The sequence below is a fragment of the Bos grunniens genome, chromosome 12, assembly GCF_055505025.1.
Source record: "Bos grunniens cultivar Pamir isolate PY7600 chromosome 12, Bosgru_T2T1.0, whole genome shotgun sequence".
In the NCBI taxonomy this organism is placed as follows: domain Eukaryota; kingdom Metazoa; phylum Chordata; class Mammalia; order Artiodactyla; family Bovidae; genus Bos; species Bos grunniens.
The window spans coordinates 92,891,878-92,919,731 of NC_141176.1; the positions used below are offsets into that span (position 1 = coordinate 92,891,878).

The 27,854-nt window shown below is 53.4% G+C and overlaps 1 protein-coding gene across 3 annotated transcripts; it reads left to right on the forward strand.

The window, feature by feature from the left end:
- The first annotated feature begins 36 nt into the window (after positions 1-36).
- CUL4A (cullin 4A) lies at positions 37-27,823 on the forward strand. Of its 3 annotated transcripts, none has more exons than XM_086330663.1 (19): positions 37-190; positions 1,097-1,212; positions 10,488-10,591; positions 11,338-11,407; positions 12,286-12,359; positions 13,226-13,388; positions 13,611-13,700; positions 14,687-14,769; positions 16,375-16,442; positions 16,894-17,012; positions 18,474-18,666; positions 19,834-19,938; positions 20,175-20,285; positions 20,361-20,446; positions 20,994-21,101; positions 22,299-22,412; positions 23,088-23,366; positions 25,471-25,623; positions 26,399-27,823. In XM_086330663.1, exons 4-19 carry the CDS (start codon positions 11,372-11,374, stop codon positions 26,492-26,494), a joined length of 1,878 nt encoding a protein of 625 aa, XP_086186789.1. In that variant the 5' UTR covers positions 37-190; positions 1,097-1,212; positions 10,488-10,591; positions 11,338-11,371; the 3' UTR covers positions 26,495-27,823. The 3 variants fall into 3 exon arrangements, with proteins under 3 accessions (XP_086186789.1, XP_086186787.1, XP_086186788.1); XM_086330661.1 differs by having other exon boundaries at positions 68-506; XM_086330662.1 differs by lacking the exons at positions 10,488-10,591; positions 11,338-11,407 and having other exon boundaries at positions 68-506.
- Positions 27,824-27,854: the final 31 nt, after the last annotated feature.

Here is a 27,854-nt window from a genome sequence, read left to right on the forward strand (position 1 = left end):
GCCGGCATGGCGGCGCGCCCGGGCTGAGGACGGCCGGGGGCTGCGCTGCGACTCCCTTCCCCCCTCGCGCGACCGCCTCATTGGCGTGCGGGTGCCCGGCCCCGCCGCTCCCTCGGCTGCTGCGGGTTCCTCACGGACCGCGGCGGACGCGGACTGCGGCGCCAGCGCGCTTGCGGCCGGGTCGGGCCGGGTCGGTTCGGGTCGGGGTCCGGCGCGCTCCGGGGCCTGAGGCGCGGGGTCGGGCCGGGCGGGTAGAGCGGGCGAGCCGGGCGGCGGTTGGGCCGGGCCGGGCCGAGGGAGGCCGGGGCGGAGGCCGGGCCGGGCGGGCGGCGGACGGGCGGAGGCCGCGGCCATGGCTGACGAGACCCCCCGGAAGGGCAGCTTCTCGGCGCTCGTCGGACACACCAACGGCCTCACCAAGCCTGCGTCCCTCGCCGCGGCCGCCGTCACCGCCAAGCCCGGCGGCGCCGGCGGCTCCAAGAAGCTCGTGATCAAGAATTTCCGAGGTGGGTGCGGGGCCGGCGGGCGAGCCGGGGGCGCCCTCGGCCGCCGCCCCGCGCTCCGCGGTCGCCCGGTCGGGGCGGGCCGGGCCAGGCCGGGCCGGGCGCGGCGGGACCGGAGCTCTCGGCGGGGCGGCGTGGTCACCCCCTCCGCTCGCCCCGGCCCTGCGGCGGCGCGGCCCCCAAGCCCGCGCCTCTGGCCGGTCAGGAGCTCCCGCCTTAGCGTCCTCCCAACTGGGGGCAGTTTCGGGCAACTTCCAGTGTTGAGTAGAGTGTAACTATTCCGCGTCCTTCCGTTTGGGAAGTCCACTCGTTAAGTAAAAGAACAACAAGATTTTTATGTTTTCTACATCCGCTTACACTGGTCATCAGTATTCGATGTGTTTACTTAGCAAAACGAAGGTGGGATGGTTGCAGAGTCTGTAACCCGAGAGGTTTATAAACACGGTACCTTGTACTGGGAAAACAATGTCCTGCGTTCCTTAGCTGTACTTTTGAAGCTGCCTTTGAAGTACTTTTTTTGTAGAACGGTTTTTTGAAGACGTGTGATTGTTGGCATTGGTGCCGTTACCTACTGACTCTGTCTGCACTTACAGACAGACCTAAATTGCCTGATAACTACACTCAGGACACCTGGCAGAAGCTTCATGAAGCGGTGAGAGCCATACAGAGCAGCACCTCCATCCGCTACAACCTGGAGGAGCTCTACCAGGTAGGTCCACAGGCGGCTAAGAGCAGAGCTTTACCGAAGGCTCACTGAGACGGAAACCTTCCCTTCCCTTCGAGTGCGGGCATCCTGTTTCCCACTCACCTGACTTTTTTATGGTGGTCTAAATAGCGTAACAGTCCAGCTCGGGTGAAACGTGACGCAGCCATGGGTTTTGTGGTCCCCAGTGTTTCAGAGACAATAGAGAAGGAGGTAATAGAATCCGAGTATCTGCCTCCAACAGGAACAGTAGGAGTTCTGCGGCATCCTGTCCCGAGTCAAGGAATGTTTTCTGGTTTTGGTGGTTGTGGGATTTTATTTCATTTTCAGGCTTAAGCTGTTGAAAGGTAAATTTAACCCATTTATAGGAGAGAAATGTGTTTCTAAGAGCCATAGGACTTTTAACATTTTCCAAATATGCAGCAAATTATTATCCATTATGTTATATATGAAACTCTTACCTACGTTTTAGGTAATAGAATAGCATTTCTATTAATATATAGCTTTTCTATTAAGAGACTTGAGTTTAAATTTTTTTTCTAGGAGGGTTTGGGGGAGAGTGGATACATGTGTATGTGTGGCTAAGTCCCTTTGCTGTTAACCTGAAACTCCAACAGCGTCATTAACTGGCTGTACCCCAATATGGAGGAAAAAGCTTAACGTTCGATAATTGTAAAAAATAAATAATAAAACCTTTTCATGTTTACATAAGCAATTATGTTATAAAAATGATGAAAACTGCAAAAAGTGCATTGAAGAAAATGAAAATCCCCGATATTTCTACCACCCAAAGAAGACTGCTGTTGAATTTGATGAACATATGTGCCTTCTTTGTCTTAAGTTTAAGTCTGTTGTGTTTTAACCACTTTGTTAAGATAAGGAATGTGTCCTTGAGTAAGTTTTAACAGATGTGTCCACTTGTAGAACATTCTGTCACCACAGACAGTGCCCAGAGGCCCCTGTGTGGCCAGCCGCCCCTCCTCACTCCCAGCCCTTGGCAATCACTGGCTTGCTGTTGGCACCTTCTGCCGTTTCTCGAGCCTCCTCTGAATGGAACTGTGCCCCTTGCAGTCTCTCGTACCTGGCTCCTTCCACCTAGGGTACTGCTTCTGCATTCGGTGTGGGCCTTTGACAGTAACTGGTTTCTTTGTCGCTGAATACTCTGGGTACCACGGTTGGTTATCGTGAGTTAATGAATGTCTGGGTTTCATAAGACATTTCATAGCTTTTTCAAAGCGGTGTCATGATTTTTTGTCTCTGCCAGTGGCGTGTGAGAGTTTAAGATGCTCCATGTCTATGCCAATGTCTGGTATTGTCAGTCTTTAATTCTTGCTGTTCTAGTTTGGTATGTAGCAGAATTTCACCTTGGTTTTAATTTGCAATTCCCTAATGATATTAAGTATCTTTTCTTGTGCCCATTGCCATTCCTTATACCTGCTTTACTGAAGTGTGTGTTCACATCTTCTGCTCATTTTTTATGGTCTTGTTTATTTTCTTACCATCGAGTGTTTGGGGTTATTATGTATTCTGGGTACATATCTTATTTCAGATATTTGCCTTGCACTTCTGTTCTCCCAGTTTACAACTTGCCTTTTGAGTCTCTTAGCTATGGCTTTCAGAGAGCAGAAGTTTTAAATTCTGATGAAGTCTTTGTATCAGTTTGGTCTTTTATGGATTGTGCTTGTAGTGTCTGTCTGAGAGTCTTTGCCTAGTCTAAGGTGGTGTGGATTCTCTCTTATTTCTTTGTGGACATGTTAGGGTTTTCAGTTCCACACTTAGTGTATTGTCTGTTTGCAGGTGAGTAGTTGTATCTCTTGTGGGCTGCACATCCAAGCTCATTGTCCTCCCTGTGGATGTCCGCTTGGCCCAGCGCCGCGTGGCGAGGCGTCTGGGCTTCCCCCAGCGAGCTGCTCTGTCCCTTCGTCAGAAATGGCTGTCGGGATGAGAGCCTGAAGCCTCAAAGTCTGGAGCACTGGCCCTCCAGCTTTATCCTTTTTTAGATAAATTTGTTTTGGCTCTTCTAGGTCCATTGTATTTCTGTATGAATTTTAGAATCTGTTTGCCAGTTTCTCAGAAAGCGTTCTAGGATTTTAGGTGGGATTCTGTGGAATTCTAGGTGAGCGTGGGGAGAGTTGTATCTTGACAACACTGACCCCAGCTGCTCACAAGGGCAGCTCTCGCTTAGTTGGGTCTCAACAGTGTGTTCTAGTTCCATTGCACAGGTCTTGTGAAATTTATCCCTAAAAGCGGCTCATATTTTTATAGTGTTATAAAAGGTGGTATAAATTTTAATTTCTCAATAGTGTGTATAAATACAGATGATTTTGTGCATTGATCTTTTGTGCTGTGTCTTGCTGATTGCACTTTTTTCTGGTAGTTTTTTTTGTAGGTAACGTTGGATTTTCCATACTGACAGTCACATCACCTATGAATAGAAATAACTTCCCTTCTCCCTTTCTGATCTACATTCATTTTATTTCCTTTTCTTGCCTGATTACACTGAGTAGAGCCTCTGATAGTTAATAGGAATGTGAAGAGCAGGTACACTTGTTTTGTTCTCGGTCTTGGGAAAAAAAGCTGTTAGTCTTTCATCATTTAACATCATGCGATGCTAGCTGTGGGTTTTTCCAGAATACGCATTATCAAGTTGAGGAAGTTCCTCTCTGTTCCTATTTTGCTGAGCACTTTTATCAGAAATACATGTTGGATTTTGATAAATTCTTCTGTGACTGTCGAGGTGGTCGTCTGATTTTTGTATTTTAGTTTGCTAATTACATTGATTGATTTTTCAAATCTTAGACTGGTCTTTCATTCTGGAATAAATCCTGCTTGGTCATGAGTATTATCTTTTTTTATGTATTGTTAGATTCAGCCTGCCAACCGTTTGTTAATTTTTGTATCTGTGATAACAGAGGATATTGATGTATTATTTTCATGTAATGTCTGTGTCTGATTTTGGTGTCAGAGTAATGTTTGCCTCAAAAAATGAATCAGAAATATTCCCTCCTTTACATTTTCTGGAAGACTTTGTATAGAGTTGATATTATTTCTTCTTAAATGTTTGAGAGAATTCCCCAGGGAAGCCATCTTGGCTTCCTTGGTGGAAGGATTTTCAATTACAGGTTTCCTTAGTGGATATGAACTGTTCAGTTTACTCACCTGTTTGAGTTCACTCTTCTGCTGCGGCGTCTAGTCTGCCGTTAGTGCCATCCAGTGTGATTTTCCCTTGCGTTGTTCTCTCTAGGTGTTCAGTTTGAATCTGGTTTGTATCTTCTCTGTCTCTACTCAACTCTTTTGGCGTGTGGACGTGGTTCCATCTCCTCTGCATCCTCATCTGCCAAGCCTTCATTCCGGCTGCTTGGCATGGTTGCTTTTTCTCTCCAGTGAGTTGTGTTCCTCCCTTTGGCCTGTGCGGCAGCTCTGATTGGATGCAGACACTGTGGGTTCTGACTTGTGTGCTGGATGCTTAGTGTTTCTGTGAACATTCTTGAGTTTTGTTCCCGACTTGGTTAATTTATCTGGAGTCAGTTTGACCTTTTAGACTGTTGCCTGTAGGTGTGCCAGGCAGGACTAGAGCATGGTTTTGTCCGGGACTAACCACCCCGCTGCCAACGCAGAACCTTCCTGAGTCCTCAGCTCAGGGCGCCCGCTCTGCAGCCTGGACACTGGACGCCCGAGTGGCCAGTGCTTGTCTGTCTTCTGTCTGCCGAGGTCACTGCCTCTCAGAACCCAGTGTGCAGTGCTTTGAAAACTGCAGTTTTGTGTATTATTTCAGTAGCAGGGTGAGGCTTGTTCTTTTGCTTTGTCTGGGCCAGAAACAAGTGTCCCACCACGTGCCCAAACTCAGGGGCTTTTAATTTAGTAAAATATTACATCTTCTACCTAGGGCTCATTATTGCTCTTTTCCTGGAGATTTGACTGTCTGGTATCAATTGCCCAGCATTTTCTTGGCTGGACTTTTACCCAGGATGTGTTTCATCGTGGTTACCTTGGATACCATCACAGATGGTGTTTCCAGGTGTCCTGGTGGTGTGTCTTGGGACCTTGAAGCTCGGGGTGCTCCCCCCACAGTGGCACCACTCCTCCTGGGGGCGTCTCTGGAGGGCCTGAGGGATCAGTGGCTGCCGTTTGGAGGCAGGTGCGCGGGTGGGCACCTGGCCGCTCAGAACTTGAGAGTGGTGTGTGTCTACAGAGTGAGCCGCTCAGGTCCTGTGGTGTAGGTTGGGGGGAGAGTCGGTGGCGTGGCGGGGAGGTTACCCTGGCCTCCGGCGGCGTGGACGGTGCTCGCCTTGGGGCCTCAGCATAGAGCCCCAGCTTCTGTGCTGGGGTGGGACGCACTTTGCCAGAACTCTTTTGTTTGATAACAGTCCTCACCAGAGCTTGCAAGGTTGATTCTGTTTGAGGAGGTTTTCGGGATGTTGGAGGGAGCACCTCTTGTTTTGATGTTGACCAGTTTCCCCAGAGCAGCTCTGGCCTCCCCCTCGCAGGCAGCCAGGCCTGCAGAGGCCTCTGCAGAGGCCGAGGGCAGCTTCAGCCCGCCTGCTGCTCCTCGCTTGGCTCTTGTTTGCTGGGAAGGGATGTTCTGACCATGATGATGAGCCAGTAGATCCACACCCCACTCAGTTCCTCCTGTGACGTGAGGAGGAGGAGGAGAGTTTGAATACATAGATCTTCTCTGAACTTCGGTGTGAAATCCCAGCTCACTGGAGAAAGTGTATCTGGGTGTCTGTGTCTTAGACCTACCTGTCAGCTCAGTGAAACCGCGGGAACCTGAACATTTTCAAGAAGAGTTTCAGGGGAAGGCTATGTGCTGATTTCAGACTAGATTTTTGTTTTGCTTTTGATTTTTTAAAAAATTGAAGTATTGTTGACTTACAGTGCTGTGCCAGTCTCTGCAGTAGAGCGCAGTGAGTCAGTTTTACATACACGTTCTTATATTTTATGTATATGTTCTTATATATACACACATGTATAACACATATATTCTTTTTTTTTTTTTTTAACTTTCCAATATTGTATTAGTTTTGCCAAATATCGAAATGAATCCGCCACAGGTGTACCTGTGTTTAACATTTATATTCTTAATGTTTTTTCACTTGTGGTCTGGCCCAGGAGGTTGGCTCTGGCTCCCTCCACCGCGGCCCTTGTTGCTCATCCATCCTAAGTGTAAGAGTTTGCATCTGCCGACCGCCAGCTCCCAGGCATCCCTCTCATCCCCCCTCCCCCTCTGCAACCTTAAGTCTGATCTCTGTGGATTTCAGGCTGGTTTTGATGCTCAGACTCAAACCTGTCACAGGGAACTTGCACTTGAGAAAAGCCACGCTGCTGGTGCTGAGTCCTGGGGTAAAGTCTCCGTGACCCCTGTACCTGCTGAGCTTGGGGAAGGAGAGTGGGGTGGACTTGGGTGCTGGTGTATCCACAAGGTGGATTCGAGAGAGCAAGGGAGCCTGGAAAGTGGGAGATGGGTGGACACTTTATTTGATGGCCTGTTGGAGAGCGTGAAGTAATGGAGAGTGAGTTTAGTGCACGAGTTACTCAGAAACGCAGTATTCAAGTTCACATAGCTTAGGCTTAACAGCAAGGATTCTGTAATTCAGCAACTTGGTCACTCCTGGAAGTCAGTCTTCTGTATGAGGGAATCACATCCCGGCTTGGGACTGGGGCTGGGAGGGTGGGCGTCCTGTCCCCTTGGAGTTTCCTGGGCCTCCCTATCCTTCGCTCCATACTCAGGCCCATTTTTGCGCTGCTCTTCACTGGTTTCTCATGGGCAGGAACCTGGGGAGACAGCATCCCGTGCGGTGGGCTTGTAGAGTTCAGACACGCCTGGCACCCACTCCGGTGACCAGGGCGGGGCGGCTGGAGGAGGCAGCTCGCCGCCGAGGCCAAGGGCAAGGCCTGGCCGCTCTGTCCGTGGAAGGGCGGGGGGCGCGGTCTCCCCCTGGCCGCTCCGTCCTGTGGAAGGGCCGGGGGTGCAGTCTCCCCGGCTGCTCCTTCCGTGCAAGGGTCGGGGGCGCAGTCTCCCCCGGGCCTGGAGGGTGGTGTTTGTTTTTCACTTTTCCCCCTTCCCGCTGGTTTGCTCCTGGATGTGGGAGGCGCTCTCTCAAGGGCAGTGTTTTGCTGGGACACTCGTCTGTCCTGACACAGATAAGCTTGTGCAGAGCGGGTGTGGCGCTGTGGGGAGGGAGGCAGGGCTGGGAGATTGACGGGCCGCCCAGCTGACCGAGGAAAACCCCTTTGGTCTGCTGCCCGTGGGACCCAGGTCCTGCTCTCCCTCTCTGGGCGCTGCGTCCCCTAGACCCCTGTGCTGCCCACGTGGCCCCACGGGGGGGGCTTCGTGCACCCAGAGAGGGATTTCTAGATCTCCGAGTGTGACTAAACCTCCTGAACTAGTTCTGGGGAGAAGGGCCTGCAGTGTCCCTGCCCCGCCGGCCCCCCCTGCGGGGGCAGAGCAGGTGACAGGGCTCCTGTAACACGAAGACGCCAGCAGTGACTCAGCAGAGGCTGAATGACGGCACCCGGCCCGCCTGGTGCCTCGGGGCTTGGCTCCAGATTCCAAGTTAAAAACAGTCTCAGTGGACTTTATGCAAATAGTGAGCACATGCCAAACAGGGCACATACGAGGGGGAGCTGGTTACAGAATTCACCACAAAGCTCCTAGCCTGGAAAAGGTGGTTTTGAGGACACTGACACTTGCCTCAGGAACTGGAGCATTCAGAAAATGCTTCTGATAAGATGTTCTTCTTTGAAGGACACACACCACTGAGTGTATCTTGATTTTTACCAAAGGATATATGTTTTCTTCATGTATTATAGTAAAAACTTAATTTGTAATAATTATATTTGTAAACCCAGGCTTCAGCAATATGTGAACTGTGAACTTCCTGATGTTTAAGCTGGTTTTAGAAAAGGTAGAGGAACCAGAGATCAAATTGCCAACATCTGCTGGATCATGGAAAAAGCAAGAGAGTTCCAGAAAAACATCTATTTCTGCTTTATTGACTATGCCAAAGCCTTTGACTGTGTGGATCACAATAAACTGTGGAAAATTCTGAAAGAGATGGGAATACCAGACCACCTGACCTGCCTCTTGAGAAATCTATATGCAGGTCAGGAAGCAACAGTTAGAACTGGACATGGAACAACAGACTGGTTCCAAATAGGAAAAGCAGTACGCCAAGGCTGTATATTGTCACCCTGCTTATTTAACTTCTATGCAGAGTACATCATGAGAAACGCTGGACTGGAAGAAACACAAACTGGAATCAAGATTGCCAGGAGAAACATCAATAACCTCAGATACACAGATGACACCACCCTTATGGCAGAAAGTGAAGAGGAACTAAAAAGCCTCTTGATGAAAGTAAAAGTGGAGAGTGAAAAAGTTGGCTTAAAGCTCAACATTCAGAAAACGAAGATCATGGCATCCAGTCCCATCACTTCATGGGAAATAGATGGGGAAACAGTGGAAACAGTGTCAGACTTTATTTTTGGGGGCTCCAAAATCACTGCAGATGGTGACTGCAGCCATGAAATTAAAAGACGCTTACTCCTTGGAAGGAAAGTTATGACCAACCTAGATAGCGTATTCAAAAGCAGAGACATTACTTTGCCAACAAAGGTTCGTCTAGTCAAGGCTATGGTTTTTCCTGTGGTCATGTATGGATGTGAGAGTTGGACTGTGAAGAAGGCTGAGCACTGAAGAATTGATGCTTTTGAACTGTGGTGTTGGAGAAGACTCTTGAGAGTCCCTTGGACTGCAAGGAGATCCAACCAGTCCATTCTGAAGGAGATCAGCCCTGGGATTTCTTTGGAAGGAATGATGCTAAAGCTGAAATTCCAGTACTTCGGCCACCTCATGCGAAGAGTTGACTCATTGGAAAAGACTCTGATGCTGGGAGGGATTGGGGGCAAGAGGAGAAGGGGACGCCAGAGGATGAGATGGCTGGATGGCATCACTGACTCGGTGGACGTGAGTCTGAGTGAACTCCAGGAGTTGGTGATGGACAGGGAGGCCTGGCGTGCTGCGATTCATGGGGTCGCAAAGAGTCGGACACGACTGAGTGACTGAACTGAATGACTAACTACTGGAACAAAAGTCTTTGTTAGGACAGTATACCCCCTTTTTTTTTTAAGAGGGAAAAGGACAGTAGATCTTGGAGTGAATTATAAAACCATTAAGTTTGAGAAAGGAAGTGAAGGATATAGAAAGAAAACGTGGATGGGAACCCGTTGTTCTCATTAACACACAGAATGTAAGGGAAAGGTATTCTTGTTTTCTTATTTCATGTTCTCTTTTGAACCTTATAAGTATGCATGTGTTTTGTATATTATGTATTTCTTTACATAATTATTTTCTTTATCACTATAAAAACGTAAGTTGCCGTTATATTTGAGTAAAGATTCTAAAATGTGTCCGTTCTGTATATCCCACATACTTTTTTAAACTGTTCAGAAATAGGCAGTAGAAACACTGCATTTCTCTTTATAGTATTTCATATTTGGATTGGATCAGATGCTGATTTTGTACATGAGATTTGAAAGAAAATTTTATTAGAACTGGTAAGAATATACAAGTATTATTTCTTTGAAGTGGAGCGATAATATTCTATGAAAATTGTTTCCGCCACAAACACTTGTTTCTTCATTAATTTAAGCCAAGTTTGAGGGTCACCCCACACGTGGGGCCTTGGTTCCTGAGCTGCTTTTGGACCGTCACCCACTCGGGAGCCTGAAGGGCCCTGGGTCTCCTGTCCGCTCCCCTGTCAGGGTGGTCTCAGAGTCTGGAGCCCTGGCTCTCCTGCCCCCTCCCCTGCCGTGGGTGGTCTCAGAGTCTGGAGCAGGTGTTTCTGGCCGGTTTCACATTGTGATCCTCGGGGTCGGCTCACTCCTCCCTGCAGCCCCACCGCAGACAAGGGCCCATGGGCTCAGGCCCATTTTGGTCCTCAAGTGAGTGGAGTGCAGCCAGGATCAGAGGCTGCTCAGCAGGGAGCCTGGGGGAGTCTGGAGAAGCCTGGCCTGGGGCGTGCCCCCTCGGGGCTCCATCCTCGGGCAGGCGTCGGGGCGCCGTCGCGTCCGTGCTCTGGGTCCCTGCTGTTGTGGGCCACTCCGCTGGTCTCTGGTGTTCCAGCAGCGGTGGCCCTGAGTCACTGTGAGGGTGTAGCCTGTGTGCGTGGTGGAGGGGCGCCTTTCTGTTGCGATTATAGCTGTTTGCACAAATACACTTTTTTAAAGAACAAGTTTGTCATTCGTAGCGAATAACTGGTTATTCCTTTTGTCTTCAGGCTGTTGAAAACCTTTGTTCCCACAAAGTGTCCCCCACGCTCTACCAGCAGCTGCGCCAGGCCTGCGAAGGCCACGTCCAAGCACAGATCCTTCAGTTCAGAGAATATCCTTTTTTTATTTAGGCGATTCCTGTTCATTACCTAAATATTTTGAAAGTGAACGTTAATAGAATAAAGAATAAACGAATATCCTTAATATTAAAACAAAAACTTTTAAAATTCTCTTTTATTTATGGAAACAAAACCTTGCACTTATATCATACAACCCAACAAAACAGATTTTTTTGAAGTGGAATTTTTTTACCTTTAAACTTCTTTGCTGATAAAGTGAAAGTGTCTGTTTCTTAAGACTGGTTTGAAGTATTTAGGAAACATTCTGAAAAATATCTTAAAGTTTGAGTTCTGCTATTCTTTATTCTTGTTCTTAAAACTCTTGTTGGTTTTCTGTGGCTTATAACCGGTTGCCACAAACTTGGCCACATGAAGCAACCCTTGCCTGTCTACTCACAGTGTGCAGCTGGGAGCTCAGTGGTTTTCAGCTCAGGGCCTCGCTGCCTGAAACCATCCTGGGCCTTTGCTGTTGGCAGCAGGCCCACTTCCTTTGGGTCCGGACCCGGGCAGGGGAGGGACGGGTACAGGGCAGGCGCGAAGGGATGAGGCAGGTGCATCACACTTCGCAGGGGCGTGTGGGGACTCAGAAACCACACTTGTGGCTTCTGAGCTTCTGGTCTTTCAGTAATCTGAGTACTAAATAGATGCGGTAGTCTGTGGTGAAGAGAGCTGAAATTAAGAGGTAAAAACTGCAGTAAATGAGCCTGTGTTTCGGAAGCTTTCCTTAGCAGCCCTGCACAGACTCGCTAGACAGTGTGTTGTTTCTCAAGAAGATGAACACGTGCTGGCAGGATCACTGCAGACAGATGGTGAGCTTGCCAACGGCCTCTGCGGTGCTGGCGGCCTGGGCGCCTCCTCCCTGTGCCAGCCTCGGTGCACGGGCAGGGCAGGGCAGGCGGGTCGTGAGCGGGGCTTGGGGTCTGTCCTATTCAGGGCCTTCAGACCACACACACAGGTAGCCCCGGGCCTGGGACTCCTGGTGAGCCTCTGAAGTTTTCCTCGATCTCAGTTTGTGCCTGAGAATCAAGCCCGAGTCCCAGAGCTTCCCAGTGCCTATGGACAGGAGGCTTAGACTTAGTGGCTGTGCTGATTCTAGTTTGGCTTCATGTGTGTGAGTTTTCAGGGTGGCCTGGCTGAGTCAGGAGAGGGGGAGCAAAGGCAGTGTCAGTAGCTCTCCCGAGTGCGTCGGATGCTTTTGTTTCCTAACGGAGGTAAGTGGTGACAGCAAGAGAGTCTCTTCCAGGCCAAGCACCGCGTGAGTGATAGAAACAGGCGAATGTCCGTCAGGAAGGTTCTGTTTACTTGTGTGAGCAAAGCTCCTGGACAGAGTCTGGGGAGCTCCCTGAGAGGAGAGTCCTGGGCCCCCACACCCCCTGAGCCTGCAGAGCCAATTGAGGGCTGCGTGCCCATGTGCCCACATGCCAGGAAGGAATGCTGGAGCCCAGGCTAAGGGCATTGAGCACATCAGTGAGGAAGGGACTGAGCTCACATGTGTCTCGGAGGCTGAGTGCTGTGAAATCGCTCGTCAGGTTTTCTGGATGAAAGAGGAAAAGCCAGCACCAAGGGGAACAATTAGATTCAGGGATGTCTATCCTGAGGGTCTTGGTGAGGCAGCCGTGTTAGATCTGAGACAGCAGCATGACCGCTCAGAGGCCTGGGGTGGACTGACTTGGCCCTCTGCCCCCAGATCATGATCCGGAGTATCTTCCTGTTCTTGGACCGCACGTACGTGCTGCAGAACTCCACGCTGCCCTCCATCTGGTGAGTGTCTGCGCTGCGGCTGCCACGCATGCCCAACCGTCTGTCTGTCCTCCGTGCCCACCGGGCCCCTTGGTGGACCTCAGCCCGGGGCATCCATCTCTGAGGGGTGGCCACCGAGCTGGCAGCTGGCAGTCCCACGTGGTCTCCTGCAGGCGATGGAGTCCCGGGACGGGGCCCGGCGGGCTCAGTTTCCGCCACTCACTCTCCTCTGGGGGTGCTGAGCGCGGGAGCCTGGCTTCCCCCTGCTCCCCACGCGGGGCCTTGGGGGCCGTGTGAGCGGACCCTGCGCCCCTGTGCCTCCTGAGCAGCTCAGCCTGTGCGGGAGCCTGCCCCGGCTCACCCGCAGCCCTCCTGGCCTCCATCCACACGGACAGTCACTCCTGATTCGGGTGCTGTGCCCGGGTCACATGGCTTGTGGGCGGCAGAGGGGGTGAGGGCGTGTCCTGCTGGCTGAGTGGGAGCTGCTGGAGCCCGAGCTGACATATCAGCTTCCAGAAGAGGGTGCCTGCGGCCATGGCCAAACTTCCTCCTGGATCCTTGGGCAGCGGGCTGAGGATGGGCGGTGGGCTCCGCTTTGCATCCTCGTTCTGTGGTCCCGCAGCACAGACATACGCAGCAGCTGGAGCACGGGCTGGGGGGACACCGAGGACGGAGACCCCAGGCCCCGGGCAGGGTGGGGGACCCACTGATTCACGCAGGAAACAGGCCGCCTGGATGAGGGAAGAAGCACAAGGTGTGCCAGACTGTCAAAGAGGAAAATTAAAAAAAAATTGACATTTCCCCAACGAGTTAGCAAGTAAGTGTGTCTGGAGCTTCACCCCAAATTTGTAAAGAGTGAACCTAACACGTTTTTTCTGTTTGTGCAGGGATATGGGGTTAGAGCTGTTTAGAAACCACATCATCAGTGATAAAATGGTCCAGACGAAAACCATTGATGGCATCCTGCTGCTGATCGAGCGGGAGCGGAGCGGCGAGGCGGTGGACCGCAGCCTGCTGCGGAGCCTGCTGGGCATGCTGTCCGACCTCCAGGTGGGCCCAGCCGCCAACCCCCCGCCACAGACGGGGTCAGACCTCGGTGGAGACCACACCGTCCACGCGTTGGCTGAAAATGCAGGAGTGTTTTCCCTCTCCACCCAGGGCGAGAAGGGAGCCACCCCCAAGCAGGTGGCAGCCAGCCGCCCTCGCCGTGGGGTCAGCCTTCAGGATGAGAGGCTTTGCTATAATTGGCCAGTAACTCTGCTCATTTTTTAGGTATATAAAGACTCATTTGAACTGAAATTTTTGGAAGAAACGAATTGTTTATATGCTGCAGAAGGCCAAAGGTTAATGCAAGAAAGAGAGGTGAGTCGCCGAGACATTTGTGAAGCGCCTTACTTCGTTTTCACAGATGTGTATCCAGGTGTGATTTCTAAGCATCTGTCTTTTCACACAGGCGAACATTCCACTGAAAATCTTCTGAAAGCTACAATCTAGTTTCAATTCCCAGTAATGAGGTTCTTTCTTAGTATTTTGAGGGTTTAATTCCCCCCCTTTAGAAACTTTTCCATTGTTGTCCCCCCATTAAAAAAGCCAGAAAAGCAGCTTCTGATGTACATAAAGGAGCTCAAGATGAAAGAGTATGACAAAAGATAATTGTGTGTGTGTGTGTGTGTGTTGGGGGGCGGGGTGCCTGTGCTAAGCCGTTTGCGGGATCTTAGTTCCCAGACCAAGGATTGAACCGTGCCCCCTGCAGTGGAAGCGTGGAGTCCTAACCACTGGACCGCCAGGGATTCTCTAAAGATAATGCTTAAATATGAAAGATAAACCCGATATGTTAACAATTTTCGTCTGTGTGAGACATTGAAAAAAATGACCCTAAAAGCCATGGGGGAATACCAGGTGACGGTAATCAAACCCCAGAACCTCTCTAGTTTCTCGGGTCTTAGAGCCCAACCCAAAAGGAAGCCCGGGGGCCAGCACAGGCTGCGGGGCAGTTCACGTCCGCGGGCCAGGGCCTCAGGGACCCTGCCACGGCCCCTGCTGTGCAGGCAGGTGGCAGCACGGGCGCCCGTCACCCCGGAAACTCAGAGTGGGGTTTGAGATCTCCTGCAGCCACCCTGGGCCTCTGCAGAAAGCGTGTGATTGGCGTTCGCTGGCCGCGCCGTGCGTGGATGGGGTGCTGTGACCTAGCCCAGGCCCCGCGTCCCTTCCCCACTCCCATCAGTCGGTATTCCAGTTTGGCTTGTGTGCAATTCTGCTTTTTCTTTTACTAAAGCAATGTTTGAACTTCTTGGGTCACATGAAGAATGTGTTTTGTTGCTGATGTGTTTCAATGTTCTTTCTGGAAGGTTCCAGAGTATCTTGACCACGTGAGTAAGCGCTTGGAGGAGGAGGCGGACCGCGTGATCACATACCTGGATCACAGCACACAGTGAGTGCGGCTCCGGGCTCCATCTGGTGGCCTCCTGGGGACGATGTCCCCTCCACTTCCCGACACACAGGTGTCTCACAGACTCGCTCGCTGCTCTCTGACCCTGGACGTATTTTTGGTCCTCGAGCAGCTTATTACTCGTGATTATTCAGCAGTCGTAAGTCACGCTGACCAAGTTGCCTGTCTTGAGTTCCTGTCCAGAGGAGTGATTCGGGCAGAGATACTTCGTGTCTCTTTACCATTTTTAATTTACGTTATGAATCTGTCATTTATAAAAATGTTAATGGGGTATCACTGAATGTAGGCAGTTTTGGTTGTAAACTTTGGTTGGACATCTGATGTACTGATGTAGCTGTAATTTTGCTACTCAGTCCCATTATCTTCTCATTTCATTTAATTTTTTTGTCTAAATCGATGCGTATCTAGGGAGAAGTTCAAGGGAGAGTTTTTTGAGTGTCTGTGTCAGGCACATAATGTTTATTCAAGTGAGGAAGGTCCGAGCAGAAACGTGGGAGATGGAAGAGAGAGATGTCCTAAGAGGGGAAAGCGCTGAACTGTGCGGGTCGTGGTGGCTGGTGGGGGCGGGGGCGGCGAAAGGGAGGGACAGTGTGACGGCTCGAGAGGACAGTGGGCCGGAGCAGAAGCGCTGCCCCCACACGCGGAGCTGGAGGTGCCACGGGGACCTCGGGGGTGGCTGCAGCAAGACAGAAGACTGTCTGGCGGGACGCCTCAGCCTGCAGCGCCTGGTGCCCGGCCCCGTGGCTGCTCCTGCTGCTCAGGCGCCCCTGGGTGCAAGTGCTGCAGAAGAGCCCACACTCCCCGTCTCACCGAGAAGTGACCGCAGGCTAAGCAGAGGACTTGTAGAGGAGGGCGGTTCCCTGGCTTAGGGTTTTGAGGAGCACTGAGGTGGCTTCTGCAGCGTCAGATGACTCAAAGGTCATCGAGTAAAAGGTGATTTTCAGAGAAAGCAGACTCAAGAGGCCAGTAAACGAGCCCGGGCTGCCGCCCCCTCCCCAAGGCATCAGCACAGCTCGAAGCTGAGCCCTCGGTGCCCGGAGCCCAGGTGGCTGCCGGCCTCTGGGGCTGCCATGAGGGCCACTCGAGGTGGTGCAGGGAGAAGTCCCTCGAGTGGGCCCAAGGTTAGTAGTCCTGGGAGTGCAGTAGGGCTCTGATCTCTGAGAGCAGAGCTCAGCGAGCAGAGGCCTGGACCCCAGAAGGGCGCCGTGTCCCCGTGTGCAGGGGACAGCCCACACGCCCGCCTCCAGGATGTCAGGTTCTCTGTTGAGCGTGACACTCCCAGACTCTGTAGGGAGTCAAGTTTTGATGTGTGATCCTGGGATGACGCAGGTGGAAGTGAGAACAGGGGCCGCTGGGGTGGCGGGGGGGCTGTGGGACCCAGTGGGGCGGGACTGAGGGCAGCGGTCCAGGAGCCCCAGGGACTGGAGCTCAGCTGGCCGGAGCGCGAGGGCCGCCGGCAGCCCCTCTGTGCGTGGGCGCCCCGTCTGCTGCCGCCCTCCTCGCTGGACTCAGCAGCCCGAGGCCGGGTCAGCGCTGGCGTGGTCCCGTCCCTCCTGGTTGATGGGCTCCTTGTGCACCACCCCCCAGGAAACCACTGATCGCCTGTGTGGAGAAGCAGCTCTTGGGAGAACATTTAACAGCAATTCTGCAGAAAGGTAGATTTCCCACCACTTGTGTGCGCACTGACCGCTTGTCCTGCGTTCAGTAAGAGGGTTGGAGCAGCGCTGTGACACCATAGGGCCGTTGGCTGTAACACAGTCACTATGAGTCACCGAAGGGGGTGGCCCTCAGCCCGTGGGGGGGATTGGTTACTAGCTGTGTTGAAGGAGTGGGCAGGGAGCACAGACGGTTTGGGCTAAAGTCACAGGAGTCTGTTGGGGCTGAAAGACCCCAGCCTCTGGTGGGCAGACAGCCTCGCTGTGCTCAGGCCTGGGCTGACCACGAGCGTGGACGTGTGGCGGACAGCCAACGGGCCGGAGGGCTGCCCCCTGCCTGCGCGGTGGTCCCGGGGAGCGAGCAGACCTGGCCGCATGCCCTGGGCTGGCGGTGCGGGTTCAGTGCCCCCGTCCGCCTGCCGCCAGAGCTAACACTGCCGTGTGATTTCAGGGCTGGACCACCTGCTGGACGAGAACCGAGTGCCGGACCTCACGCAGATGTACCAGCTGTTCAGCCGCGTGCGGGGTGGCCAGCAGGCGCTGCTGCAGCACTGGAGCGATTACATCAAGGTGTGTGTGCCCCTGGGCGGGTGGGGCTTGTGGGGCCACCTGGGCCCCGGGCCACAGAGCTGCCTTGGCTCCTTCAAGGTCAGGGGGGCCTAGCTGGACCTGCCCATCGCCTTCTGGGTCCCTTGAGCACATGGTCTTGGGGATAAATAGCATCCAGGTGTGAACGTTTTAAAAGTTGCTGTTTGGCCGTTTGTTGTCAGCATAAGTACTAGCGGAGTGCTGTAGTTGTGATTTTCAAAAAGTTGCCTTTGTGAATCTACTGTTGAAACATGATTTCATGCTTGGCTCAGTGGGAACTGTTACACAGTTTGGTATGTCTGGGTAGGGTGTATGCGGCTTTGTTTCCTAGAAATCCAGGATTTATGCATGTTTTGGTTATAAAAAGGCAACAGGAGTGATCTGTGTGGTGCTGGGCTTGGGTGGTGCACACCCGGCGAGGTGTAGGTGAACTTGTGGTCCATCTGGATGAGCAGACATGAACTGTGTCAGGGCCGGGGTCCTGGTTGTGCTGCTGCTCGGTTGGGGCCTGTGTGTCAGCGTCAGGGACCAGGCTGAGCACACAGGCACACGTTCACTCTTCTCGCGGCACGTGGGTCTGTAACCATCAGGAAGAAGCTTCAACTCAGTAAGAAAGACGACAGGAACAGTCGGGCCTGCGCGTGGAAAGCTTGTACACACACACGCACCCCCAAGATCTTGTGCCGCTGTATTGAGCTGAGAGGCAGAAGTGACTCAGGCCGGGCCAGCGCTGGGCTTTATGCCAGGAGAGGCCATGGGCGTCGAGGGTTCTGCCGCCCAGGGGTCCTGAAAGAGCGGGCACGGGTCCTGACACAGGAGGGCAGCTTTGCAGCATCCAGTCTGGGCAGGAGACGTTGGACCGTGAACCTGCCCGAGTGTCTGCTGAGGATGAGCTGTGACACTCCCCCCCCCTGCAGGCCGCGCCAGGCCCTCTCCCGAAGCCTCTGTGCCGCTTCACCTGGGCCTTCCCGCCAGTGTCTGCCCCCACGTGCACCTCTGACGTGGAGCTCCTTGCGTGTCCTGCGGAAGCCAGCAGTTTGTGTGGTCAGATAGCCAGCTGTTATTGTCATCCAGACTTCTAGTCGTGTTTAAATAGCCATTCTTAAATAAAAATGCAGGCTGAAAAGCAGAGTCTAAACCACAGTTAGAAGTGAAAGAGAAAGAACTGTAGTTAGAAAGTCCAAATAGGTGTAGACGGTTAAGAGAATTAATTTCTGTTTGAGGGAGTTACAAGTAAAAGTTCTTCCAGAAGCAGAATTGTAACCCTAAAGGTTAGTTGGCATACCCACTAAATTTTTAGAATGTGGACTAAATTTGTGAAACTTCTGGAGTGATTCAGCATTAAATACTGGAAGTGATTAATTTGTTAAGCATCGTGATTGTTTGATAGCAGGAGAGAAACTGCTGTATCAGAGCCCTGCTGCTGACCTCTGTGTTTTGCAGACTTTTGGGACAACGATCGTCATCAACCCTGAAAAGGACAAAGACATGGTGCAGGACCTGCTGGACTTCAAGGACCGCGTGGACCACGTGATAGACGTGTGCTTCCAGCGGAGCGAGAAGTTCGTCAACCTGATGAAAGAGTCCTTCGAGACGTTCATCAACAAGCGGCCCAATAAGCCTGCGGAGCTGATTGGTAGGAAAGCACAACTCATGCAGAGGCTTCCCCAAGAGCAGGCGCCTCGCGAGGAGGACGGCCCGCGCCTTAAAAGGACAGCCTTTCCGAAAACCGCAGGCACCAGCGTGTGCTCTGTGTGTCGGATCCGCATGTGAGCGCGTGGCGTGTCCATTGGGAGCGTGTGGTGGTAGTTTCGTGACAACACGGAGTCTGACATCACAGGAGCGGGACGAGACGAGCAGCTTTATCCTTGCCTGCACGGTCCCGGCCCCAGAGCTCCTCTTGCCCAGAAACTGGCCTGGGTTTGTCGTGTAGGAATGTTAGGAGGGTAACTGTTGACCTCTCGATAGCGTGTGATAGGAGATAGCTATTCAGTCCCGACCTTGTATCCTCCAGTCAGTGTAAAATGTGGTGGGATTGATTGGCATCTCTTTTAAATGATCCCTTTGTATACTTATTTCATGATAGCATCAAAATATACTCAGGATTCATAGAGTCTCATCAGTGAAGCAGTTTTTTTGGAGTTGTCCAGAGGCGGCGGGCAGGGAGGTGTGAGGCAGTGGTGCAGGGCTGTTGAGGTGCCCGGTGGGAAAGCGGAGGGCACAGTACAAGTGTGCACGTTTGCGACATTCAGGATGGAGAACGATAAGGGGCAGAGCTAAGAAGAGCCAGCGGGAGGAGACGCTCAAAGGCACCTGTTTGATTTGGCCTTTGGCCACTTTATAGACTCTGGTTTCTCTAAAGACACATTCAGACCCTCGGGAGCTCGGATTCTCCCTTCCTTCGGGCAGGTCGAGGTGGCCTGTGCGTCTCAAAAGCAGGAGGGCAGGCAGAGCCACTCTGTCCCTGCGGGGTCGGCCCTGAGAGGAGTGCTTCCGCGTAAGGAAGCCTTGCCCGCGTCTCAGCACATCCTGCTGGCGGGCTGCTCTGGTTTCTGGAGCAGTCGTGTGCCAAGAAGCTCCAGTGTGGGACCACGGGGTGTGTTCTCAGGTGCCTTGAAAGCACAGATCTTAGAACATCAGGTGTTTGCCTTTTTGTTACATAATAACATGTCATTTTGGGAAAGTTCCAAGTGTTATGTTCAGTTTTTTCTTGGAGAAATGAAAGATCTTCCTTTTTGTATTTAGAATATATATTGTATTGCATAGTGAATGCTTATTTTTCAAATAACTTCATCTCTTACAGCAAAGCACGTAGACTCAAAACTGAGAGCAGGGAATAAGGAGGCGACAGACGAGGAGCTGGAGCGGATGTTGGACAAGGTCATGATCCTGTTCCGGTTCATCCACGGTGAGCTGGGCTCCAGGCGTGCATCCGCAGTGCCCCGCCAGCCCGTCTCTTCCCTGCCCATCGACACAGGACCAGGGTGGCGGCTGCTGTGGACGGAGCAAGGGTGTTTGTGGGGATTCAGCAGGAAGAGCTGGCTCACACGTGTGTGTGGTCGCCTCTTGGGCTGAGTCAGCCGCTGAGGTGAACATTTTCACGGCAGCTGTCAAATGTCTTACGTGGTTCTTGCTTATAAATAGGTAAAGACGTGTTTGAAGCATTTTACAAAAAAGATTTAGCAAAAAGACTCCTGGTTGGAAAAAGTGCCTCCGTCGATGCTGAAAAATCTATGTTGTCGAAGCTGAAGCACGGTAAGCGCCTGGGGGTGGGGTGAGCGCCCGCACGCAGGGCCTCCCTGATCCTCACCCACCATCCGCTTTGTCCAGAGTGTGGGGCCGCGTTCACCAGCAAGCTGGAGGGCATGTTTAAGGACATGGAGCTCTCCAAGGACATCATGGTTCATTTCAAGCAGGCAAGTTGTGTTCAAGTGTAACAGCTTTTTAAAAAATACGCTATTTTAAATTCTGTGAAATGATTTTGTACTTAAGTATGTGAACTATGTAAAATCCTTGTCTTTAAAAATTACACTGTTAATGTTTCACATATTCGAAACACTTCAAAATGAAACATAACCCCTGGGGATTCCCTGTCGGTGCAGTGGTTAGGACCCCAGGCTTCCACTGCTGAGTGCCCAGACTCAATCCTCGGTCTGGGAACTAGGGTCCTGCCAGCTGTGTGATGCAGTTGGAAAAAAAGAAAAGAAAAGTAATTCCTAAAAGTGCACTTGAAACTCTGGCTTAAATGAGTTTAATGACCCATATTTGAGACAAAGTTAAAGAAAAACTTTGCCGGTGGCTTAGAGCAGGGTGTGCGGCTCCAGTGGACTGTGTTCCAGGGACTCAGACAAGTGAAAGCACGAGGTGAGCGTAGCCTGGAAACGGGTCACTCAGTGTCTAGAGGTTAATTCTTTCGGGTGCTCTTCTAAAGTGACCATCTGTCTTGGTTTCTTGTGTTTGCAGTACATGCAGAATCAGAGTGACCCAGGCTCCATAGACCTGACTGTGAACATACTGACCATGGGCTACTGGCCGACATACACACCCATGGAGGTACACCTGACTCCAGAGGTGAGCGCTCTCAAGAACCAGCAGCCTGGTTTTCACACACTAGTGCTCCAGGGCCCCACGCACCTCGGGGAGTGTTGAAATCACACGCTCGCTGAAAACCCTGACCATCTGTGTCGTCTCTGGGAGCAGCGTTCACAGTGGACGCTCCTCGTCTCTGTCCGCCGGCTGCCTGTCACGAAGGCGCTGGTTTACCTCCTGTGTGGGAGCCTCGGGCTTCCTTGGCTGATGCTCCCACCCGACATACCAGAGCCAGGCCCTGAGAGGGCAGGGACAGCGTGTGTGTGGCTGACATGGGCCCTCTGAGGGGGATGGGGTGTGTCTGCCGGCGTGGGCCCAGGGCCTCCAGGGAGGACAGCTGGGCCCAGGGCCCGGGCACCCGGGCAGACGTGCTGCTGCCTGGATTCGCCCTTCCTGTTCCCAGGGCAGAGTCTCCTGGAGTCTCCCGCTTCTGGCCCTCTAGCCAGTGTCTTGTTGCGTCCTCTCCTCCGTTTCCTCTTGCCTGCACCCCGAATGCACATGTTCCCCGGAAGCCCCAGCTCCATCCCTCTCAGCCTCCAGCCTGTGTCTCGAGTCCTCCCACCCCAGGACTGTCGCGGCTGTCCCAGACTCAGCGCCCCCTCCCACATCTCCCCACGCGATGGGACGGGTCTGCACCCCTCCCCACACTCAGCCCGGCGCTCTCACACTCCCGGGGCTGGTGTGACCCTGCAAGTAGACGCTCTTCCCCGGAAAACCTCCACGCCCCGTCTGTCCCTGCTGGTTGACACTCGTCTCTCCCCCCTTCCTCCGCCCAGGGCATGCCTGCGCATGCGGGCGCTGCAGGAGTGGTCAGGCATGGAGGGGTGGCAGGGACGGGCCAGAGTCCCAGGGCCTCCCTGGGACAGGAGGAGCTGCAGCAAGGGTCATCCCACCAGACGTGGCCGGACAAGAGCACGGGCTCTGGCCACGCCTGGGCACAGAGGCTGCAGGGGGGCCAAGGGAGCCTGCAGGGCTCGGGAGCGGGTGCAGGCCCCACCGCCCCTGGAAGGAGTTGTTGAAATGACGGCAGCACAGGGCCGCGTGCAGGTGGGCCGCTGTCAGTACACGGAGCAGGCCTCATTCGGCCCAGCAGTGGCTTAGGAACTTGCACACTGAACCGATGGTAGTGTCAGAGTAAGCGTGTGCAGCATAATCACACTCGTTTTCCTTTGCTGACAGATGATCAAGCTCCAGGAAGTGTTTAAGACGTTTTATCTGGGGAAGCACAGTGGGCGGAAGCTTCAGTGGCAGACGACGCTGGGCCACGCGGTGCTGAAAGCGGAGTTCAAGGAGGCAAGTCCTGTGTCTGTCACTTTTTATGTTTTTGAAGCACATTTATGAAAAGAATGTTTTTATATTGCCATTAGACTTTGGTAGAAAGGTAGAAAGGAAGGGATTATTCAATATAACTCAACACTGGCTTTTCAAAGTCAGTAAAATGAAGTGGTCGAAGGGCTAATACTTTAATCAATAAAATTAATGATGTATTCTCACCTGATGACTAGTTAGGAGTGTCTCAGCACGCTCGCACACAGGCTAATCAGGATGTCTTCTCACCTGGTTTCTAGTTAGGAGTGTTTTAGCACGTCCACGCACAGGCTTGTCAGGGCATTTCCTCCCCTGGTAACTAGTCAGTAACTATCTCAGCACACCGCACGCAGGCTCGTCAGGGCATCTCCTCCCCTGGTGACTAGTCAGTACCGTCTTAGCACACCGCACGCAGGCTCGTCAGGGCGTCTCCTCCCCTGGTGACTAGTCAATAACCGTCTCAGCACACTGCACGCAGGCTCGTGAAGGCGTCTCCTCCCCTGGTGACTAGTCAATAACTGTCTCAGCACACTGCACCTAGGCTCGTCAGGGCGCCTCCTCTCCTGGTGACTAGTCAGTACCGTCCCAGCACGCCCGCAGGCAGGCTTGTCAGGTGTCCGCAGGCTGGCAGACACACTTGCGTGGCTCCTGCTCTTTCAGGGGAAGAAGGAGTTCCAGGTGTCCCTGTTCCAGACGCTGGTGCTGCTCATGTTCAACGAAGGGGACGGCTTCAGCTTCGAGGACATCAGGATGGCCACAGGCATAGAGGACAGCGAGCTGCGGAGGACGCTGCAGTCCCTGGCCTGCGGCAAAGCTCGTGTCCTCCTCAAGAGCCCCAAAGGGAAGGAGGTGGAGGATGGAGACAAGTTCCTCTTCAACGCAGAGTTCAAGCACAAGCTCTTTCGCATAAAGATCAACCAGATTCAGATGAAGGAGACAGTACGTATGCACTTCCCCCGCGTTCCCCGCTCACAGGGGACTGTAGGCTGTAAGAACTTCTCGCCCTTGTTACACGCTTGTGTCTGTGAGATGCTTTAGTGTAGCCGTTACTACTTTAACACTCAGGAGTGAGACTCAGAAGGATACGCGTCTAACAGTTAACTTCCTGTCTGCACAAACGTGTCCTGTTGAGGTCTTTGTAGCCCACCTTCTGTCCGCGTAGGGAGCACCTCATTCCAAACCTGGTGACCTGTCCTAACAGCTCTGCCCACCCCCCGCAATCGTCTCAGCCTCGCCACTGGGCTCTGTGTTCAGGCCGAGCGTCTGTACCTTTGATCAGGCTCCCCAGCGTCACGGCTCCAGGCCGCTGCCCTCGGGCACCCTGCTGCAGGAGCCCTCGCACCTCAGGGCTGTGGTCCAGCAGACGGGCACCGTGGCCTTGTCGGGAAGCAGCTCTGTCCAGAGGGAGTGCCGGCTCTGACTGCACGGGCCTCACAGCCGCTCCCGCAGCTGCAGTGGGCCGGGGGTGCTGCCCCCCGGGTGCTCTGTGCTGCCCAGTTGGGAGTACGTTCAGAGCACATGGAGCAAAATGTTCTTTGTGTTTTTATTTTTGAGCGATGTTTGGGCTGGTGTGGAGATTGTGTGGGTGACCTGAGTTGCCTGTCACGGGTGCCCTCAGCCTTTTCCAGCTTCCTCACGACTGAGTCACGCAGAAGGACCAGGGGGTGGCGGGCGCTCGAGCGGCCTTCCCGGGTGGCCTGCCTGTCACCTCCGTGCTCCACAGCTGGCTGTCCTGGAGTTGGCAGCTTTTTCCTCCGCTGCACACGCATAAACTCTTCTTCTTGGGATCGTGCCCTGTAACGTTCACGCACACAGTTTTTAAGCTGGGCCTCCTCCCAGGTCAGGACTGGGATTTTACGTGTGCAGAGTCGCACGTCGTGTGACTTGACTCTGAGAGCGTGGAGCCCTGTGCAGAGCCTGGCAGCGCCTCTGGCCCGGCCTTCCTTCGGCTGAGGTGCCCGCCCAGCCGCACTCTTGCTTTCAGCTCCTGGCTTGGCTGTCTCGAGTCTCAGCTCCTCACCCTGGACTCGCCGGGTCAGAGGACGTGAGCTTTGCTGACATGAGCACGCGCCAAACTCCAGTCTCCAGCTCCTGGGGGTCCTGACCTTCCCACCTGCCTGCGTCCTCTCCCCCGGGGGGCACAGGAGTGGTTCATGGCCAAGTTAGTGCGACTATCTTTGAGTCCCCTGAGCATCTTTATGCCATTTAGAAGCTCGTACAAATTAGGTGGCCGTCCCAATCCTCAGTTCTTCATCTTTTAACGTGGCCATATCAGCACTACGGGGATGAGACTGGAGAGGAAGTGCCCGCATCCCTCTCGGCCGCCCGCCCGCAGCGCTCCACTGGCCCTGCCCTGCTCGCTCGGGGTCACCGCTGGTGCTTTTCGTCTTTTTAATGAACTGCTTGGTCTCGAGTCCCTGGCACGTTTATTGTAATATTCCCTCTGGCTTGTAGGGAGTGCTCTGTTTGCATTGAGGGGAGGGGACTGGTGGCAGGTGGCTCTGTCACTCTGGGAGGGTTCTCCCCATGTGAGTACAGTGGGAGCTTCAATCTGTTCCTCTGCAGTTTCTGACTTGAGGGTCAGCTTAAGGAAGACCTTCCTCTGACCCACATTTTAAAGAACATTTACTTCTATTGTTCCAATAGTCTGTATGTTTCAAATTTCCCCTGAAATAGTTCTCTGAGCAGCTAGAAGTTATCTTAGCATCAAGAAAGCGTTCCAGCCACCCTCCTATTTTAAAACGTGAGTGGGTTCTCTCACAACTTACTAAACTGTCAGTTTTGTTAGAAATCAGGGTCACGTGTTACCGGGCAGTTTCTCGTTTCTGCTTTTAAGCTCCGTTTCAAAGCAGCGCCCACGGCCTTGTAATTGGTGTCACTGTTCCCGTAAATTCACTGATTGTGGTGAAGTTCAGTGGTCTCACTGGGACAAAGCGGCAGAGCAGAACAGGCCCCGCAGTCTGGCTTGCCCTCTGCCCGGAGCTCAGCAGCCCCCACAGAGGCGGCACCGGCGCTGAGACGGGCGGCGGGCCCTCTCCTGCAGGTGGAGGAGCAGGTCAGCACCACGGAGCGTGTGTTCCAGGACCGGCAGTACCAGATCGATGCCGCCATCGTCAGGATCATGAAGATGAGGAAGACGCTGGGCCACAACCTGCTCGTCTCCGAGCTGTACAATCAGCTCAAGTTCCCAGTCAAGGTAAGTGGGCATCGGCTTGTCGAGTTGCTGCGTTTGCATACCCTTGGCACCGTGCGTCCCTCTCTCACGGCTTCTGGAGTCGGCTGTCTGTCCCCCGACGTCGCTGGTCACTCGCCACAGAGGCCTCCCTCTGAGTGCGGAGAGAGAGCAGCTTCCCCGGTGCCCCGGTGGCTGCAGCGCCCTCCCTCCTCCCGCCGTGGTCCCGGCCCCAGGCTCTCTGCCTCGGGAGTTTCCCCAGTGCCAGCATCTTGGGGCTCCCAGCGGGCGTCTGGTTCTCTGTGACTGTGGCGTCGAGCTCAGGTGGACCAGGCCGTGGACGGGCCAGCAGGGCCGTGTGTTCCCCCAGGTTCCGCAGGCCCAGGGCGGGTGGGAGGGGCCGGGGCCCCCTGCCCAGGAGACCCAGACGTCCAGCAGAGGCCACAGGGCAAGGCCTGCAGCTGTCGGGGCAGAGCGCTGCGCCCTGAGGGCCAGGCCTCCCCTTCTCGCAGGGGGACAGCGTGCACCGGGCTGAGTGTGGTGTCCCCCGGTGATGAGAGCACAGCATGGGGCGCAGTCTCCTCATAGGACGCTCTGCAGGCTGAGGGCCCCCAACAGCTGCCTGCTCGGAAGACATCGGCTCGCGCTACGATGTTGACGTTGTCTTTGAAGCAGGGAGCCTTGTCCAAGTCGTTCTGTCGTGAGCTTCTGGTCCTGCCCAGATGTATAGGCGTGTGCCCTGACCCACTCGCTCGAGGGGAGCTGGACGCCCTGTGACGGGGCCCTTGTTCTTTTCCAGCCTGGAGATCTGAAGAAGCGGATCGAGTCTCTCATAGACAGGGACTACATGGAGAGGGACAAAGACAGCCCGAACCAGTACCACTACGTGGCCTGAGGCCCGCCCGCGCCCGGGACACACAGGACGCCCCTTCAGGGAGAAGCCCGCTCCGCTGCGCCCAGGCCCCGGGGCCGAGCCGCGCGGCCGCTCGGGGATGCTCGGAGAGGGCGGTCCTTGGACCACTTTCGGGGCCCCGGGACTCGCAGGTGGCGTGTCTTCCCTCCAGTGCTTCCTCCTGTTCCTTTAGGCGTTTGAGGATTTCCAGGGCTCCGCAGAGTGGCTGAGGTTGGGCGGGCAGGCAGTCTCCTTTGTAAGCAGTGTTCTTGTGCCAGAGCCGATGTCCTGTGTGTGTGCGTGTGTGTGTGCGCGTGTGCAGGCGTGAGACCCTCCGTGCTGCTTCCCGTCGCTGCAGGACCACTGTGCGCTCCCGACACAAGCTCTTAGGCCCAGAGCGGGCGCCCCTGACTGGTGGACGGGGAGAACCTGCAGTGTCCCAGCTGATGAATTCCGCAGCCGCACAGTGGCTTCTGTTCGTTTCTTTGCACCCAGTTTTAACCTGTGAGGCCTGGTTTCTGGACGAGGCTCCTCGCGAGCCCTCTGCTTCGTGGAGAGGAGGTCGTTCCGGCCCCGTCTCCGTCTCATTCCCACTGCGTTGCTTGGGTCCCCTCCCTGCGCGGGTTTAGCGGGAGCGTTGTGTCTTTGCCGCCCTGAGGCTGCATCTGGCAGCCCCTGTTCTTGGCCCAGGGGCGACTGCTGTTTTACTTTTTCTAACCGCGTGTTTGTACGATGGCGACAGTCAAGTTTGGTTCTGTTTTCGCGGCCCTGGGCGGCGGCTGTCCTCCATGTGACCACGTCAGCGCCTCGAGGAGAGCGACGCGGCGCAGAGGTGGCCCTGTGGGCCCCGCCGTCACGCGTGTGCATAGGGGACCCACGCCGCGGACGCTGGTTCATGTGGGAACCACAACAAAGATACTTTTGCGAGAACATTTAAAAGTACTTTATATTTTACATAATAGCATGTTTCGTTTTGATTAAAAGCTACCAAAGGAATTTTGATCATGGTGTAAGTGTTGAAAGCAATATTTTCTGGAATATACCAAGTTTATATCATTTGATTTTTGTGCTAAATTATTAAAAGATTCTCCCTTTTTGAAACATGCGTGTTTAAAATATGACATCTCACGGGTTTCCAGATGAAAACCCTCGCTCTTTGCGTGTCTTCTTTCCCTCTTTGTACATTTTCAGTTGTGAGTTCATCACACGTGGTTCATCAGAGACCAGTAGCTTCTGCTTCTTACACTTTTAAGTTCAATGTCTCTCAATTGTTGATACTGTAATTTAATGTAGACTTACTCTGAATAAAAGTAGTTTCAATTGGCCTTAAAATCACATTAATAAAGCTGTGGTATGCACCTGA

Excerpts from the sequence above, each read along its gene's own strand:
- CUL4A (XM_086330661.1), top strand. The coding sequence starts at position 353 with ATGGCTGACGAGACCCCCCGGAAGGGCAGCTTCTCGGCGCTCGTCGGA. Across the intron at positions 10,592-11,337 it reads CAGATCCTTCAGTTCAGAGA|AGACTCGCTAGACAGTGTGT; the intron begins ATATCCTTTTTT and ends GCAGCCCTGCAC. Across the intron at positions 13,701-14,686 it reads GGTTAATGCAAGAAAGAGAG|GTTCCAGAGTATCTTGACCA; the intron begins GTGAGTCGCCGA and ends TCTTTCTGGAAG.